General features: G+C 35.0%; 1 protein-coding gene across 2 annotated transcripts in view; it reads left to right on the forward strand.

Annotated features, from left to right (window-relative positions):
- Positions 1–17,406, forward strand: part of Ppp3ca (protein phosphatase 3 catalytic subunit alpha) — a 310,937-nt gene that overhangs the window by 247,876 nt on the left and 45,655 nt on the right. For both annotated transcript variants that reach the window (XM_058583828.1, XM_046458923.2), the window contains exons 7-8: positions 2,789–2,866; positions 5,048–5,142. In XM_058583828.1, coding sequence (XP_058439811.1) covers positions 2,789–2,866; positions 5,048–5,142 — 173 coding nt within the window. The remainder of the gene's footprint in view (positions 1–2,788; positions 2,867–5,047; positions 5,143–17,406) is intronic.

Here is a 17,406-nt window from a genome sequence, read left to right on the forward strand (position 1 = left end):
TAAGTGATACCTTAGATCTGTGCGTTATAAAAGCAGAGGATGCAGTAGTTCTGCATTGATTGGGATTGGGGTGTGGGGGCTTATGGTGAAGGCTTCTCCAGTGAAAAGCATCATTTCACCAATACAGGGCAAAGAATTCACCTTTCAAGGAGAAAAAAATGCACATGGAGTGTCTACAAAGATATAACCATAAAACCACATCCTAATAATGCCTGCTGGGTAAAATCATAAGTCTTCAATCTGAGAGGGTTAATTCAACATCAAAACTATAGTTTAATATGCTGTAGAAAGAAAAAGAGGAGAACAAACAGAACAAAGCTAATATAATGGAGCTATTTGCTTAGTACCAACTCGGTTTTCCTACTGTTTTTATCACATTTTTCTCTTTTCTGCCTTCTTCACCTTTGTTCTTACTCAGTCCACATTCTGTCTACCCCTTCTGGATAAGATTCTACCCCTTTCCCATCTACTCATTCACAAAGGTCATTTCCTTGAAGATCTCACATAAAGGAGATTTTTCATGAACAGTTCCCTAATTAACTGCAGAATCAAATGCTTTCTTGCTTCATAATGGTTTTATAAAACTTGTGCTATTTTATCTTTATCTTACACACACTCTCTCTCACACACACACACATATATATATAGACATTTATGAAAAGCCATATATTTTATTACATATAAATATATGGATTTTCAGCTTGAATCTTTTGTTTTGTGATCATTTCCATTAAAAAAGCATAGAAATGTTGTAGAATGTTTTGGTTGTTTTTCAAATACTATTTAAGATTTTAATGCACCCTTGGCAAGTATTTCATCAGTAATGGAAATCTAGGGGATACTTGATTATTTTCTAAAAATTATTTAGGATAATTCTTTAAAAGCTTGAACATTTAATTATGCATATTTTTAAATTTATAATTTTTTTCTTCAAAATGAGTTTTTTCCATGTAAATAATAGAAGTGAACCTTATGTAATACTATTAATCAACAAATTGCTGCTTAGTTAATTTTATTTTTTGTCAGGTTTCCATTCAAAGTCATATTTTTTTCATGAGGAAAAACACAGTCTAAACATATTATGGTATCAAATTAGCATGAATAAAATATATTGAAATTATATTTTCATCAGAGGAGTGTAAATTGTTTCAAAAGGCAGGAGTGGGGGAGAGCGTAACGAAGCCATTTTACACAAAGGCAAGTGACAAACTAGGCAAGCAGTCCCCATCCAACAATGTAACAAGACAATACACTGTCTTATAAAGCCTCAAAGGCAGGAGGACTATAAAGCGCTCAAGAGATGGGGGGAGGAACATTCATTTAGAACATACTCAATGACACTCCTTAGCTGGGCATTTATAGCTAAATATGTACCAAACAAACATGCTGTTTTTGAAAGTCCAGCCATTGTCTCTGAAATAAAGATTTATTTTCCCAACTTATATGAAAAGGGTAGAGACTCACCTTTTCATTAAGTAGAACAGACTTTGAAGACATGGGCTAATCAGTTCCTGGTCTTAGATACCAGATGGGCACATTCCGACATAGAGGCATAGGCCATCTTCATCAGTCTCTCAGACATACTCCTGACCAATTAGGTGGATGGCTTATTGACCATGTGGACCTGGGACAGCTAGGAAGTGGGGCCCTCATGCATATCTCCTTTTTTTCCCCTTGCAACACACACACACACACACACACACAGATGTGCACAGAAATCATTTTCAACATTTGATCCCGTTTTTGTTAAAGAACTGAAACTTTCTTACAATCAATTGATGTATAACTCTGTGCCATCTTAGTGGTATTTTTTTTTCCTGTTGATGAGGGAATTTATACAAATGTAGCATAGAAACTACACTCATCATTTTTATGATAAATTATTTTAGTAGTATAAACAGCTAAATTATTACCACAAAGTGCTATTTTATAATTGATGAATGCTGTCTAATGTATGTATAGAGTAGGTTTTGGTAAATATCTGCAGTTTGTTTATGAGTATTGGTTTTGAATTGTCAAAATTCATTTTTATAACACACATTTATCTCATTAAAAACTTGTACAGCAGAGATATTGTGATTGTAAAAAAAGGTTTCTAAAATTTTAATTTGTAGTTTCAATTTCACTTATAATGGAGTCCTTCGAGTTTGAAACTTTTAAGACAAACATAATAATTGTATATTGGATATATTTACTAAGTCAAGATAAATAAGTTTTGAGATGAACTGCTCTTGATAATATATAATGTACAATTTAAAAATCTTGTGAATGTCTATAATTTTATTTAGATGTTGCCACAATACAGTCAGCTTAATGTACCCACAATATTAGATCAACCGAATTTGATTTCCTAGTACACTTACTCTCCTGCATTTCCTAGCTCACTTTTCTGTTGCACACTCGTACATGCAAGCACATGTACAAATGGTGTCGTGTTTGGGAATATTCAGGTTTCATTCTCATGATATATTTATGTTTCTGTTTACTTTGTATTTAAATGGAAATTTGTAAAAATTGATCATGACTGAGAGGGAACACTCCACTGTTGTTATATAATGGCCTGGTTAGTTTTGTTTCCAATTCACATACATCCCCTGTTTGATCATGATTACTGCTGTAGGTGCCTTTTCTGCCATAGGACCAAACTGTTCTTACAGCCAAGAAGCTTGTTTCAGGAATGGTGTATGTTTGATTATGCTCTATCAAACTGGTCTGGATATCAGAGGTGAATATGGGACTCCTGATGACTTGATAACTGATACTTCTCTTTTCTTTTTGTCTCTGGCAGTTACCCAGCTGTTTGTGAATTCTTGCAGCACAATAACTTGTTATCTATACTCCGAGCCCATGAAGCCCAAGATGCAGGGTAAGCAGACTTGAGGGTTTGGGAAAACTGTACATTGCCCCTTTCTGAAAACTTCCTCCTGTGCTCAGGCCCTGTGGATTCCCTTTTGCCAGGCTCACTCCCAGACAGAATTAGGTCTTAAAATGGTCACTGACAAGGCAGGTAGGGCAGAGTCCCTGGTGGTAAAGCCCCTTTTAAAGTTCTTCAGTCTTTAGTTTTAACAAGTCAATTTTTAGCTTTTCTAAAGTACTGTAAGGCAACCTTCTCCCTTATTTCTCCCAGTTCCTACTTTGACCATTGTCTTCTAATTGAGTAAATTACCAGCTACATTTCAGTCTTGGTTGGCAAGATGAATGAGAATCTCATGTATATATTTAAAATATATTGCATGTTATATTTTTGTTTTAAAGAATGCTATTCCTGATCACTGTAGAGCTCTAAAGGAAAAAAAAAAAACATATAGGGACATTTAAACAAAGGAAAAACTCATATGTTCTAAGCAAATAATTACATGAAATTGATTTTGTATTGATTGGTAAATTTTTAAATCATAGACCAATTTTCAGAGTTTAGAAAACTAAGAAATGTCAAATATGTTCACTTCAGCAGTTCATTAAATCTACATGAGGAAGAAATTAGCATAACAAATTTAGGATTTGATTTTGAATACCCTTTTCCATTATGCTCCACTGAAAGGCATTGTTTGCCTTTAAATTATTAAATGCATTCGTTCATATTTTCGATATTGGATTTTACAACTTTTCTGAAATTGACAACATAGGATACCTACATTGTTTCTAAGAAGGCCCCCATCAAGCATGCTCCAGGAACAAAGCAGAAACTTAAGTTCCTTTCAAAGTTAGCTTTTTTTGAAGCAGTTCATCAATAGAGAGAAGAACAATCAATTATCTTGATAACTTGTAACCATTATACTTTCAGAAAGTTGCCAATATTTTTGACATAAAATGGTCCAATAAATAGAGCAATATACAAAGACTTGCCACTTATAACCAGGCCATTTTTTTCTATAAGGCTTCAGTATTATATGAAGGTTATATATAAGCATTTTGCCTGGACTGAGTGATTTCTTTTCAAAGAATATCTGATTAAATCTATGGAAATTTATATCTGATTAATTTTTTGGACATCTGTAGACTGTTTCCATTTTAGAATTTTATTTATTACCAAGCTTTGCTGGTGTCTGCAAGTTAAAGATTATTGTCTCAGCAGGGTAATATTTAATCAATCAGTACTAAAACAGACCAGCCACAAGAACTTTGGAAATAAACCAGCAATCCAGTCACATTTTTCTACTAAAACAAAACTAATTTATAAAATAGCACTCTACTTCTCAAATAATCAGGGCATCTTTTCCATCAGGGCAAAAAAGCATCTCATGAATTCTATGAAATAGATTTAAGGAATACCCACTTAGAAGCATGGCTAGAAAACAAAATTTTATCATTTTCTTGGTGTCTTGCATTTGTTATTTCTGGTAGATGAACTGTGCCTTATATAGCTGGGTTCTTAAAGTAGTTCAAATAGTACCTTTTGATAGATAGGTAGCCATTTTAAAATTTATAAATTTAAAAAGATTTCGATTTTTTTTCTTTTTGAAACTATTCAGGTATACTACTTTTCTCTGAAGAAAACAACTAGTAAAATCTTCTTGAAATATTCTAGAAGCATTTTGTTTATGGAACTGAGCTTTGTCAAGGGGAAAAAGATCAGTGTGAAACACAGTAGTAACACTATTAATCCTAGCACCTTGACTTTGTATACTGAAGCTGGCTATGTGTACTTGACAACAATAATAAACAAAAAACTGGATGACATATTCACAATTTCCCCAAGGAGGGATTCATCAATTGCTCATTTTCAATAAAAAGTCCTGCTGATATTAATTGATTCACACAACACATTTTTAAGTAAGCAAATAAACTGTGGTTTTCCACAAAATCCTGTCTTCCCCTGAGGTTTGCTGAATTTAGAACATATCTGTTTGGAAATTACACATGATTGTATGTTTTCATTGTCACTCCTGAAAAGACTTCAGAGAGAAAATTTTATTTAGTATTATGTAATTGAATCCTTTTTGAAAGATAGAACTTAATTTTCATTTAAATTTCTATTTCCAAATCTGTAATTTGATATCACCCTTTTTGCACACTAACCTTTTTAACTCATATTTGTTGTTTTTAGGTATCGCATGTACAGGAAAAGCCAAACAACAGGCTTCCCTTCTCTAATTACAATTTTTTCAGCACCAAATTATTTAGATGTATACAATAACAAAGGTAAGACCTTTTTAAACTCTTCTTGCAGTCTTGTATAATATATGCAATTAATCTTTAACTTGCCTTATTTGGGTTTGGTTTTAAGGATTTTTAACCATTTATTTTTCTCTCAACTTTTTCAATTTTTGTTTGATGCCAATTTTGTGATTACACATGGAGACACATTTGATCAGTGGTGGAGGTCCAGGCACTGGTACCTTTAAAATATTTTTCAAGACATTTCTAAAGTCTGTAAAGAATATCAGCTGCTGCTCTGGCAGTTAGAGATATTTTTAGAAAAACAATGAGAGGTAATCTAATATCATGGTCCCTAGAAAGGATGTGTATTTGAATAAGAGTAGTGAGATCCTGTGTATAAATGATCAGCAAAAAAGTGGGCAGCATAAAGAAACTATAGCTTGAAATTCAAGTTCAAATTGTATTTATTGAGCACCTACCAAGAGTCTTCTTTCTAGGCAAGCATGGGTTCATTTCTTAAAAAAAAATTAAAAAATAAGTAAAAGTAAGCTCCAAGGTAAATATTATTAGCCAAATCTCCCCCTTTTTGATATGCAGAATGGATCCCTGTGGTTAATTGCCTTGCCTGAGGTCACTCATTTAGGAAGTAATGAACTGGGATGAAACCTAACCATCAAGTTCAGTGACCTGCACTTGCTTTCTGAAATTCCATATTCAGTATGCCTGGAGGTGGTGAGGGGGAACTGGGAAACAAGAGGACATTGTTTACTCACTGTGGAAAAAAGAGGAAAAGCAAGGGATCCATTATTACCCTCTTTCATAAATGTAGTTTCTTAATTTGGAAATCATGGTGTTATAGGAATGTCAGGATAGGTGATCAAATGCGGAAGTGACATGACCTCTAGTTGATATTGGTCTATACATTATATGCGTATCAAGTCTGAGTAGTACTTTCAGAGATGAAGAGAAATGGAGACCAGAAGGGAAAACTCAATCAACCCATAGTCCAGGAAAAGCAGAAAAAGGCAGCCTGGTTTCTGAGTCAGTCTGAAAACTCCTATAATTAGGAGCCATTCCCATGCATAAGTCAGGTATGATGGATGTCTTCCTGCCTTGTGTCCAGGATGCCTAATAGGGGCTTTCACCTCAAGTATTCCCAAGTGCCTGCTGAGTGTTCTGTCTTTAATAGGTTGTTGCCTCGGTTTCTGGTGTTCCACTCTCCCTGTCTAGTACTTCCCACTTCCTCCTTCTTAGAGATAGACCTTGACCTTCATATATTCGGGAGCTCTCAGGGATCTTCCCACAAAAGGCAAATCTGGTGTAATCACAATGCTGACCCACCTCTCCTCCTGTTCCTTACTTCTCCCTCCACACACTTGCTCTTTCCTACAGATGGAGCCTACAACCCTCCCACTCCCTTCCCAAGAGCCCAGAGAGAGACATCTGCTGGATGGAGTTTGCCATCACTGTACAATCTTTTTCATGACTATATTGTCAGTTATGGCCCCCTTTTCTGTACTCCGGAGCATAATTATCAGTAGACACAGTGCAGTTTCTGTCACACTTGAGGGTGGCAGGGAGCACAAGACAATTCTAGAAATGAGGTGCTGCCTCTTGTGGCAAGAAGTTTGCAAAGTCAAATAACATTTGTCCTCTGCATGCCATGTGCTTGTAAGGCAGTTGACAAAGCAAGATTTTAGTGGCTTACTAAAAATATAAGACATAACGTGATCTAGCTGAAACCAAGGGACTCAATATGATATACATTTGACAAGGGGTAATTTTCTGGAATGGTCAGAGAAGTCCTTGTTTGAGATAAAATATGACCTGAATCATAAATATTGGCCAGTGTTTGGTGAGAAAGAGGAAAACACAAAGTCAAAACAAGTGATTTTTTTTTTTTAAAGCAGCAAATACTTTGTGTATAAAATCAATTCCCAGGGTTTTCAATCTTGCTCTATAGAGGGCACCCGAAGTAGCACCAAGCAGTTTAAGAACTCAGTAGGTCATATTACACATCCCATCAGGATCCTATAATTTATCTTAGGTGTGTAAAATATGAACACAAGTTTTTATTATTCTATGTCATTTAAACTTTGTTCTATTAAACTTAGGGAAAGGAACACCCAAAAAGTTATGTTCTTTTCAGAGACTGATTGCTAAGTTGCACGAACAAACAAGGTTTCTAGCAATTAAACAAAAATAGAATAATAAAAATTAAAATGGGATTTTATTCCGTAAGGAATGGTCTTGCCTCTTTTTGTTCTTTCTAATCGTAGGTAATATGATTTTTGTTAAGACCAAAACCACTTGTCACATATGGTGTATGTTGCTTCTTTGTATATGGTTCTGAGATAACAAGGTAGGAACTTAAAAACACGTGTGTTTTTAAACACACACACACACACACACAGGTATCGGGGCACAGCTATCTTTGAGACCGTGTTGTTCTTTTATTCTTTCCTCTTGCCTTATGGTAGAGCAGTCTTTTAGGAACGAGATAGAAGTGTTTCATTTTGGGAACCTTTTCATAAAACAAGAAATTCTCCCAAGAGAAAAGAATAAACTGATAGGAAAAAGAAAGACATATTCTTCAGTTAGAACATAATTTCAAAAGACTTTTGTGTAAATTTTCTGAAGCACTTTAAAGCTATTATGCTAACAGTGTGTACAGTATCTGGGAGTGGGAGTCAATTATTCATAGCTAAAGTGAAGATTATTCTTTTTGAATAAAATCAGTGTTAACTAGAATATTAAAAAGCAGTGCAATGAAATGAGGTTGTGAGATCCTCCAAAATACAATTAATATAAAAATAACACTGAAGAATCTCTGAGTTAAACATCTGATTCTTAGAGAGGGATGACCATAAAGGATTCTGGAATTATAACCCAATAGTTATGTTATGGTTTGATTTGTAAAGCTCCTGCAGATTAAGACACCAGCGACTCTCTCTAACAAAATAAAAGTATGTTTGTTCTGCCATCTTAATTAAAAAGAGTAATAGTTGTGATCAGATGTGTATTTATATATCCAGTAGTTCTGATTAGTGGTCCTTAATGGCTTATAGCTAATAAGAAATGCTTGGAAAGTGAGGACTGAGTGTTCCATCTCTTGGTGAAGCCCACGTTAATTCTGTCAGCTCTTATCCTTTGCACTCTGCCGTAACATAATTGTTTTCTCACTGGTCTCCCTGCTTCTGTTTCCTCACTCTGACAACTGCAAGATGCCAGGGCAAAAGATGTAGGTTGGAATCACAGTTGTGCCATTAAACAAATAACTCATTTAGATTTATTGGATGTGCAGTGCTATCTCTGTAAAATGAGGGAAAATGTTCTTTTGTGACTAATACATGGAATTGCTTTGAAACAAAGTGCTATGCAATATTAAGATATTATCATCATTGAATATGTTAGGTTATTATTATGCCACATGTTAGTTCAGGGCTTCACAAAAGCTGGCAGGAAAAGGCTGCTTCTCTTCAGCTTTTTACTTATCATTTCACTATATATTGTTTTACCTACCTTATGACCTCCCTCTTCACTTCGGAGTGAACCCTTTACTGTAGACAACTTGTTCTGCTCATTTCCCTCAACAACTTTTGACTTTCCATCTCTCCACACCTTGGCCCACATACTTCTCTCCATCTAAAATGCTTGACTTGCACCCTGCCCATCTAGGTAGATTAGACCCTTTCCATCTCTGTTTCCATGAAGACCCCCTTTGAATGTTTTCAATGCCAGTCATTTTTTTTCTTATACATATCACATATATATTTTAGTTAGCTTTCCCATAAATTTCAGTTACATGCCAATCAGATGGTCAGTAGTTTGAAATATGAAGCTTTTGAATTAACATTGTAAGAGGTCCATTGACATTGTGAAGCTAGACTGTATACATTGTACCTGGTAGGCAGTTGATACATGAATCTATTGGAGCATTTTTCTTCTAGGAATTAGTAAAAGACAGTGCCCAATAAGTGCCCTATCAATATTGACCCGGAGATTTTTTTTTATCTCTCTTGAAATTATTGCCGTAATCAGTGCCAATGTCCTTTCCAAATTGGAGTTAAACATTTGCAGAGCACTTTGTACATTTGAATTGTTTTTCTTCTGTGAATCTGATCCCTAAAAGAAAAGTTATTTCCTAATTCTTTAAATATACCAGATGAAAAATGAAGTAATGAAACATAGTTTCATTTTTTTTCTTCCTAATTGGCCTCCTGGAAAAATGGCTTCAACCATATCCATACACCAATACAACAAACTTTCACCAAAAACTTGGTATACATCAAGCACCATGCTAGGTGTTGGGGTATAATTAAACAAGGCAGACATGGTCTTTGCCCCAGTGTGCTTTATAATCTTGCAATGTGATAGATATTAAGTAAATAATTCAGCCAATCAATATTAAAGAATATTTGGAAAATGCTACAAAGAAAAGAGTAGCATTTGGAAATTAGTCTATGGGAACAGAAGAGCTTAACTGAGAAAGTGAAATTTAAGGGTACAATCACTTAGAATTCAGAAATACTGTGGCAGATGTAAACACTGCTTTAAAATTTTTAGTTTGTACAAATACTCTAATGAACCTCTGGAAAAATTCGTTTTACACCTGATTAAAAAAAAAGAGCAGGTCCTTTTTCTCTCTACAGAAACACCTGTGCTTCAAAGGAATCTAAGTTAGATTGCATAGGATTTCCATGTGGGTCAAGTTTTCTATAATTCATATGAGTTCTTGGGTGGGTGGGTGAGTGGGTGAGCTAATGGATATATAGAATATATTTAGATAAATGTAATCATATATACCAGAGGTTTAAAACTATTTCAGGTACTGACAGTAAAATTAAGGAAATTTATTAAATGAAACATATTTTGAGTTGAGAGGAAAATATAAATAGCAACCAAACTAATATAGCAATCAAGACCAGAGATTAAAATGACAGCCAAGGGAATGAATGAATTTAATATTAAACTACTTGGGAAGAGAGAGCTGGAAAATTGGATTTAGAAGATGGAAAAGAAGAATATCATTTACTATAATTTTAAGATGCAAAAGTCCTTTTTTTTTTTTTCCTTTGGTATCAGTGATTGAACCCAGGGGCACTTAACCACTGAGCCACAGCCACAGATCTTTTTATTTTTTTCAATTTTGAGACAAGGTCTCACTAAGTTGCTTAGGGTCTCTCTAAGTTGCTGAGGCTAACTTTGAATCCTCCTCCTGTGATCCTCCTACCATAGCCTGCTGAGTCACTGGAATTACAGGAATTTACCACTACGCACAGCTAAGTCTACCATTTTTTAGAGGGGTACTGGAGATTGAACTCAGGAGCACTGAACCACTGAGCCACATCCCCAACCCTATTTTGTATTTTACTTAGAGACAGGGTCTCACTGAGGTGCTTGGTCCCTTGCTTTTGCTGAGGCTGGCTTTGAACTCAAGATCCTCCTGCCTTAGCCTCCTGAGTCGCTAAAACTATAGATATGCATCACCAGGCCTGGGAAAAATCTGTTGAGATATTTAGATTTTTTCAATTATACAACTTAGTAGAATTGCTGATTAATAAAAAGCATTTGTGTGTGTGTGTGTGTGTGTGTTACCAAAATATGACATTTTCAATAACCTCAAATATTTTCCAAGAAGATAACATTGATAAATAAAAAGAGGATTCTTATTTGGCAGAAAAATGCCATTATAATAAGTGCTATCATGAACCAAGATAAGAATCTTATTGATGATCCTGATGTGAACATCTAGGTACAGATGCACCACATTAGAAGCCAGCTTGCCTTGGTCCCCGACTTCTAGCAGGGGATCTATATGGTGTCGAATGGCGGACCTGAGAAGCTCATTCCATACTGCACCATGTGTTTTTCCACTAGGTTCTTGATATCTGGTGTCATTCTGGTGTAGGAGCCAAATTCATAACCAACTAGATCACATCCTTATCCTGGGTGCCAGAATGAGATGAGGGATTTCTGAAAGGAGAATACAACTGGGCCCAGGTATCCCCGAGTCACATCTCACCCTGAGTTGCACCTCTTACCTTACACATGTCACAAAAATCACTTTTCTACAAAGTTGAACCATGTTTTACAACAAAGGTCCATTTTTACAGAGTCTGAAGCCTGTCAAGTTTGGTCGTATCATTTATCATTGACACAAACATTTTTAAAGCATGTTTTGTGTCCTTAAAACCACAGGTATAAATAGGATTGCTAGTTGTTTACACTTTGGATAAAATTGATCCAGAGGTTTTTTTTCCCATGGCTGCAGTTTTGCCAGCTCTTGATTTTTTTTCCCACCATCTCTAAAACTCTTCTTAATTGGTTTTGCATGACTCTTTACCTCAGATCGCTTATTTAAATATTTTAAAAAATTGTAAACATATATTCATGGCAGTATTTTGTTATTTAATGTTTGCTGACAAATTGTAAGCCTAGTTCTTCACTTTCTGTTTTGTTTTGCTTTTGTGGGTTTTTTTTTAATCTTAAGAAAAACAATATGTAAAATACTTTTCCTCAAAAAATTCATTTTTTTGGATTTATTCAGTAAACATTGCTATTCTTTAGCCCTAGGAGTATCTTACAATTATACTCACTATACAGGTAATCTCTTCTTAATAACTATTAAAACTAAGAGGATCTACCAAGAAAAAGTGTAGAATATAAGAATTTATGAGGGGCCAAGCAGAAACTATGGGCAAAAACTCACTGTTAATTCTTTTATTATGAATATAAGTTCGTAGAAAAGAAAAGAAATTGATGTAGACATTTAAGGCTGAACAGCATTTGAGATTAGGAAGTTTTGATCAGTTTTATCTGAGAAGGACAGAAAACATTCATTGGAGAGGTTTTGGCAGAAAGCTTCCGTTCACTGACTTCAAATCCAGGGCCCCTCAACATGTGGAATTCGTCCGTCTGTGATTGTTACCTTTTCTTTTCCATTGTCATTTTTGTTGTCACTGTGAATGATACAGCTGAATATATTTCTTTAGAATCTTAAGTTGGTAATGTGTCTTGTAAATGTTAGTATTTCCCTTGATTGTGATAGCATACTATGCATATGCTATTTACTTTATTACTAAGAATAGCCAATAATACCAGTAACAGCATTGTTTTAGTACTTACCATGTGCAGACGCTGCTGAAAGTGTTTTCTATGTCTAAATGTATTTACTCTCTCGACAGCCCTATGAAATACCTTATAATCTTGATTAGATAGTTGAAAAGCTAGGGCACAGAGGGATTGCACATTTTCCCCAGGGTTCACAGAAGCTGGTCACAGAGAGCACTGAGATGGAAATTCAGCCTGCTGCCTCCAGAGTCAACCTATTAACCTCTGTCCTTAGCTTTGTTGTATGAAAGATCTCAGGGCAATTTTCACAGGGAAAAGCTCTTCAAATCATGGCTCTGTTGTGTTTAGGTGACTCTAACTGTTCTTCAATGTGAAAAGAAAAGCTTTTGAAATGAAAAGTCATTTATTATCACTTCAATATTATGTGAGTGCTAGGTATCCAAATATTTCCATTATTTTAAAAAAATGTAGTAAGAATACTTTTTGCATTTTTTTAAATAAATAATTCATCTCTCCCTTTAAACTGTAGCCCCTCAAGCACTTACACTTGTGCCTTTATTTATTCAGTTCCAATACATAAGTGTCACTGCCGCAGGCCACTTTTTAAGTAGGTTGGTTTTAGGCCAGTATGCTCTTGCTTTCATTTAAACATTGAATTTGCCGCAGTCTGGCTGGGCACAATCAGGAGAATTAATGGAAATAATGGTAAAATAGAAAACTAGCCATTAAGATTTAATGTTTAAGAATTATTCTCAGTGTATATTTCTACTTCATTAATCTACATGTAATCTACATACCTTTGCTCTAATAAATAATAATAATAAATAACCTTCTTGGGAAAGTAACTGTGGACCTTCAACAAAGTGATAATATGAGTAAAATATTTATTTTTCACAGGGGTTTGTCTATAGAATTACTGGATTTCAGATCTCACAATTATGTGGGACCTTAACCGAAACAAAGGCCCTACCTTCAAGCCGAATGAAGCCTCCATACATTTTCACAGATTCACTGTCAGATGTCCTTTTGTCCCTTGATCGGGAACAACCAAGAAATGCGTCTTGAGACATTGAAATCCTTTTTTTCTGATAGATCTGATGGTCAAAAAATTCTTACAATGGATTGAAACTACTATTCTAGAAATCTAATTCACTACAAAGCATTTATTGGGAAGAGGGACAGTACAATATAAGTAATGTTAAAGACTTGAATTAATAGACTGTCACTTTATATTTATTATATAGAAATTCTAGACCTACCAAAGTCCGTTATTTCCATAGGAAACAATGTTGATAGCAAGTGTATGGACTAACACTCACTCAGTACCAGGAATATCTTAAGAGATACCAATCTAAAACCAATGTAAGCTATAGCTCAAGGCTTAATACCAATTACAAGATGGAAAGGTGGTTCTGTTATGGATCTGTGGTTTCCAGGTGCCTCTCATCAGGACACACTTACCCTTACTTTACATTTGGATATGTAAGTATCACCTGCACTAAATGACAGCAGGCCAGGGGCACAGTGCTTACTGTGACCTTGCATCTCCTCCAGAATCTTAAAGTTTCTGTCAAAGCTCTATGTTGTTAGTTTGGACTTATATTGGCCTCCTCTGAGCATTATAATAATATGGATTAGAACATAAAACTGTATGGAAGCTGAAACTGGTAAAGAACTCATCAGTAATTCTTTCTTATTAACAAAATACATGTACTGGAAGAAATTCAACTTTCTGTGAGATTTTAGTGGTAGTAGTGATTCACACTGTTTGACTTGATTTGAGCTAAATCCCAGGATCACTTTTTGGCCCCAGATTCTCTGCATCCCAGTATATATAGATGTGACCCATAAGGTGGGATTATAAAATGGCAAGCTATCAAAACAGACTGACATCTCCTCCTTAAGGAATTTGAAACTGACGTATGGCACTTCACATTTCTCAGGTGACAAGTATTTCATCTGATCATATGTGTTATCATGTATATTGATCATATATTAGATTCAATCTTTGTACATGAAAAGTAGGAGATCAAGTTATTATCATTTCCATTTTACAAGTTGGAAAGATAAAGCTGAAATAAGGAGAAAATAATGTTCATGCAATTGCTATGACAGAGCCAATATTACTTGATTTCTATTCCATATCCTTGCAATTTGAAAACAAAGAGTGTGGCCTCTGAGGTGGCACAGTGCCTTTGTTTTCTAAATATCTTCATGCTCCCCTCAGACTTCTGCTCATACGGGGTTAGTTATGTAATCGATTAGTATTCTGGTAAGATCATATTCTATGTTTCTGAAAACTTCTTTGTCTTTTTTCCTACTGTTTTTTTCTTTCTTCTTCTCCTCTCCATCTTGTCCTTGCTTTCTCTTTCCTTTTCTTGATCTTTTCTTCAACCAACACAATCGACCATCAACTATATGCCAGATCTAGTGTATAACACTGTAAAAGCATCAAAGGGATTTATGCCTCTTCATCTCTTCCCTCCTCTTCCTTGACCACTTTACTCACATTTCTGTATTTGAATAATAATCTGGTCTGTAATTTGCTAATGCTGTATTAAGAAGGGAAGCACACGTTCTTGAATGTGCATGGGATATGCTTGAACACACCAACACGTGTAAGTATAAGATCGACTCAAATTATTTCACAGAAATAGTTAGTGTATCCCCCTCCTTGGTGTAGATAAGATAACATTAACCAAATTTTATGAAGGAAGCTTATAAAAAAGCTAAAGCCGTTGTTGTAGGCACCATGAAGCTGACATATATAAGGATCAAAGGTATATAAAGGTTGAGAAGACTTTCCCACTGGATAAAGTAAGAGGAATGGGGCTAAGGCTAGATGTAGTCATAAAAGTATGATATGTGGTGACACAAGTGTGCCCTTGGCACATACAAATGAGTAGAAATATAGCTACTCTGATCACAAAAACAAGCAGCAGTAGTTATGTGAGATGTTGAAAATCTTAATTTGCTTCATTGTAGTTAATGTGGTACTTTTTATGGGTATCGTATAACAACGTGCTATAGACTTTAAATATACACAGTAAAATTTATTGTTAGAAATTCATTATCTTGCAGTTTCAAGTTATTAAACAGATACATGAGGTGGGATGGAAAGGGAGAGAAAAGGGAAATTGCATGGTAATGGAGGGAGACCCTCATTGTTATACAAAATTATATATAAGAGGTTGTGAGGGGAATGGGAAAATAAACAAGGAGAGATATGAATTACAGTGGATGGGGTAGAGAGAGAAGATGGGAGGGGAGGGAGGGGGGATGGTAGAGGATAGGAAAGGTAGCAGAATACAACAGTTACTAATAGGGCATTATGTAAAAATGTGGATGTGTAACCGATGTGATTCTGCAATCTGTATTTGGGGTAAAATTGGGAGTTCATAACCAACTTGAATCTAATGTATGAAATATGATATGTCAAGAGCTTTATAATGTTTTGAACAACAAATAAAAAAAATTAAAAAAAAAAGATATATATTGTGGGTATCCACTAATAATAAATGTTTATGTTGTTTGAAATTTTGTCATGATATGGAACTTACTTAGAATTTGCCTATGACGAACTCTGTATTAGGTCCTAAACCATGTAGTGTAATTGTTAAATTCCTCATATGAAGAATATCATTATGGCCAAATTACTACAAATTGAAAAGTGGAGATCTATATTGATAAATGATATAAACACATACTTTATGGCTAATCCTATGAGGTATACAGTAAAAATGAGTTATAAGGGCAATCCTTGCTCACCAAATACAGTAACCATCATGAATTAGTAAATTGCCTTTTATCTAAGTGGATAATAACAATAATACAAGGAACCATAAAGGCTGTGTTTATATATACATAAAGTATGCATATATATATATATATATATATATATATATACACACACACACACACACACAAATGGTTGTACTTTCCTTCCCCATTCACCCAAGTAGGAATATATATATCCTCATAATCTTAAATGAAAATTATACCACCAAAGGAATCATTTTGAGAAAAAGATTTTAAAAAACTGTATAGCTTGTTTCCCAGAATTCACACCCCTTTCATGCAACATACCAGCATAGAATATGAGTATATGCATCCTACCTCAAGAACTGTATCTACCAAGCCCTTACACCTCATTCTAATGGTAGGACTTTGCCCAAAGAACACATTGGTGCTAGGTTTTTTTGTTTTTTTGTTTTTTGTTTTTTTTCTGCTAGGGCAACTTCAGGTAGAAGGATGGGAAGGAAAATATATCTTAGATCTATTATGCAATTGTTTTTTTACTATTTCTGGATGAATTATAATGTGATTCTGGAATGTCCCTATTTGGTTTCCTCTCATTTTTGTTTCTTTTCTGTCCCACTGTCCCATCTCTTGAAGATGAGAGTGTATGGCCAATTACAGGTTAGCAAAATGTGAAAGAAGGACTGACATTGAAGTCTTCTCTGTCTTTTGACCTCTACTGTCCCCTATCTTAAAACAAGATTAGCAATGTTGGGAAGGTCTGTGTGTGGTGGGAGCATTCATTCTTCACCATGGTGTTATTGAAATGTGGAAACCTTGAGGTTTTTCATGTGTTCCTCTTGAAACCCACTTCAAAAGTGCTGAGCCCGTGTTTTGGTGAGCTAGTCAGTGCTTCTTAGTAGCAATATGTTAATGACTTCTTTTAACTTTGATGCTTTAGTTTGATCTTTCTTTTCTTGCCATTTATTGCTTTGTTATCAGCTTCCCTGGGTGGTAACGATTATGGAAAGATTTGATACATGTTACCAAGTTCTTATGAAATAAAAGTTTTTATGCCTCATGAAATTTTCATATTGTCAAATAAGAGCCCCCCCCCCCGCTTTTTTTTTCCAGATTTAGTTGTGGTCTAGCGATTTAGTGCATGGCTTATTAGATAGAGCATTGGAATAAGGTATGCATTCTGTTCCTTGAACTTCACTGAATACAGAACCCCAGTATTGTTATTCAAAACAGGGCACATGCAGTGTTCCTTCCCCCATTCACCCAAGTAGGAATGGGCTGTTTACTGATTTTAAATCTAAAGAAGCATGGCTTTGAAGACAGAGTTCTACGGGTACCTGAATAGGTCAAGTAATTGCATAATTTTCAGATGTTAATTCAGACATGAGGAAAAGAACTACCAGTCAGGCCTCCAGATTCATGGAATTAGTATTCGTTCCATTTCAACAATTTTTCTTCCAGCTGTTCTTCACA

This window comes from Marmota monax, unplaced genomic scaffold (genome assembly GCF_021218885.2).
Source record: "Marmota monax isolate L192 unplaced genomic scaffold, Marmota_monax_Labrador192_F-V1.1 WCK01_AAM20220418_F8-fsc00002, whole genome shotgun sequence".
In the NCBI taxonomy this organism is placed as follows: Eukaryota; Metazoa; Chordata; class Mammalia; order Rodentia; family Sciuridae; genus Marmota; species Marmota monax.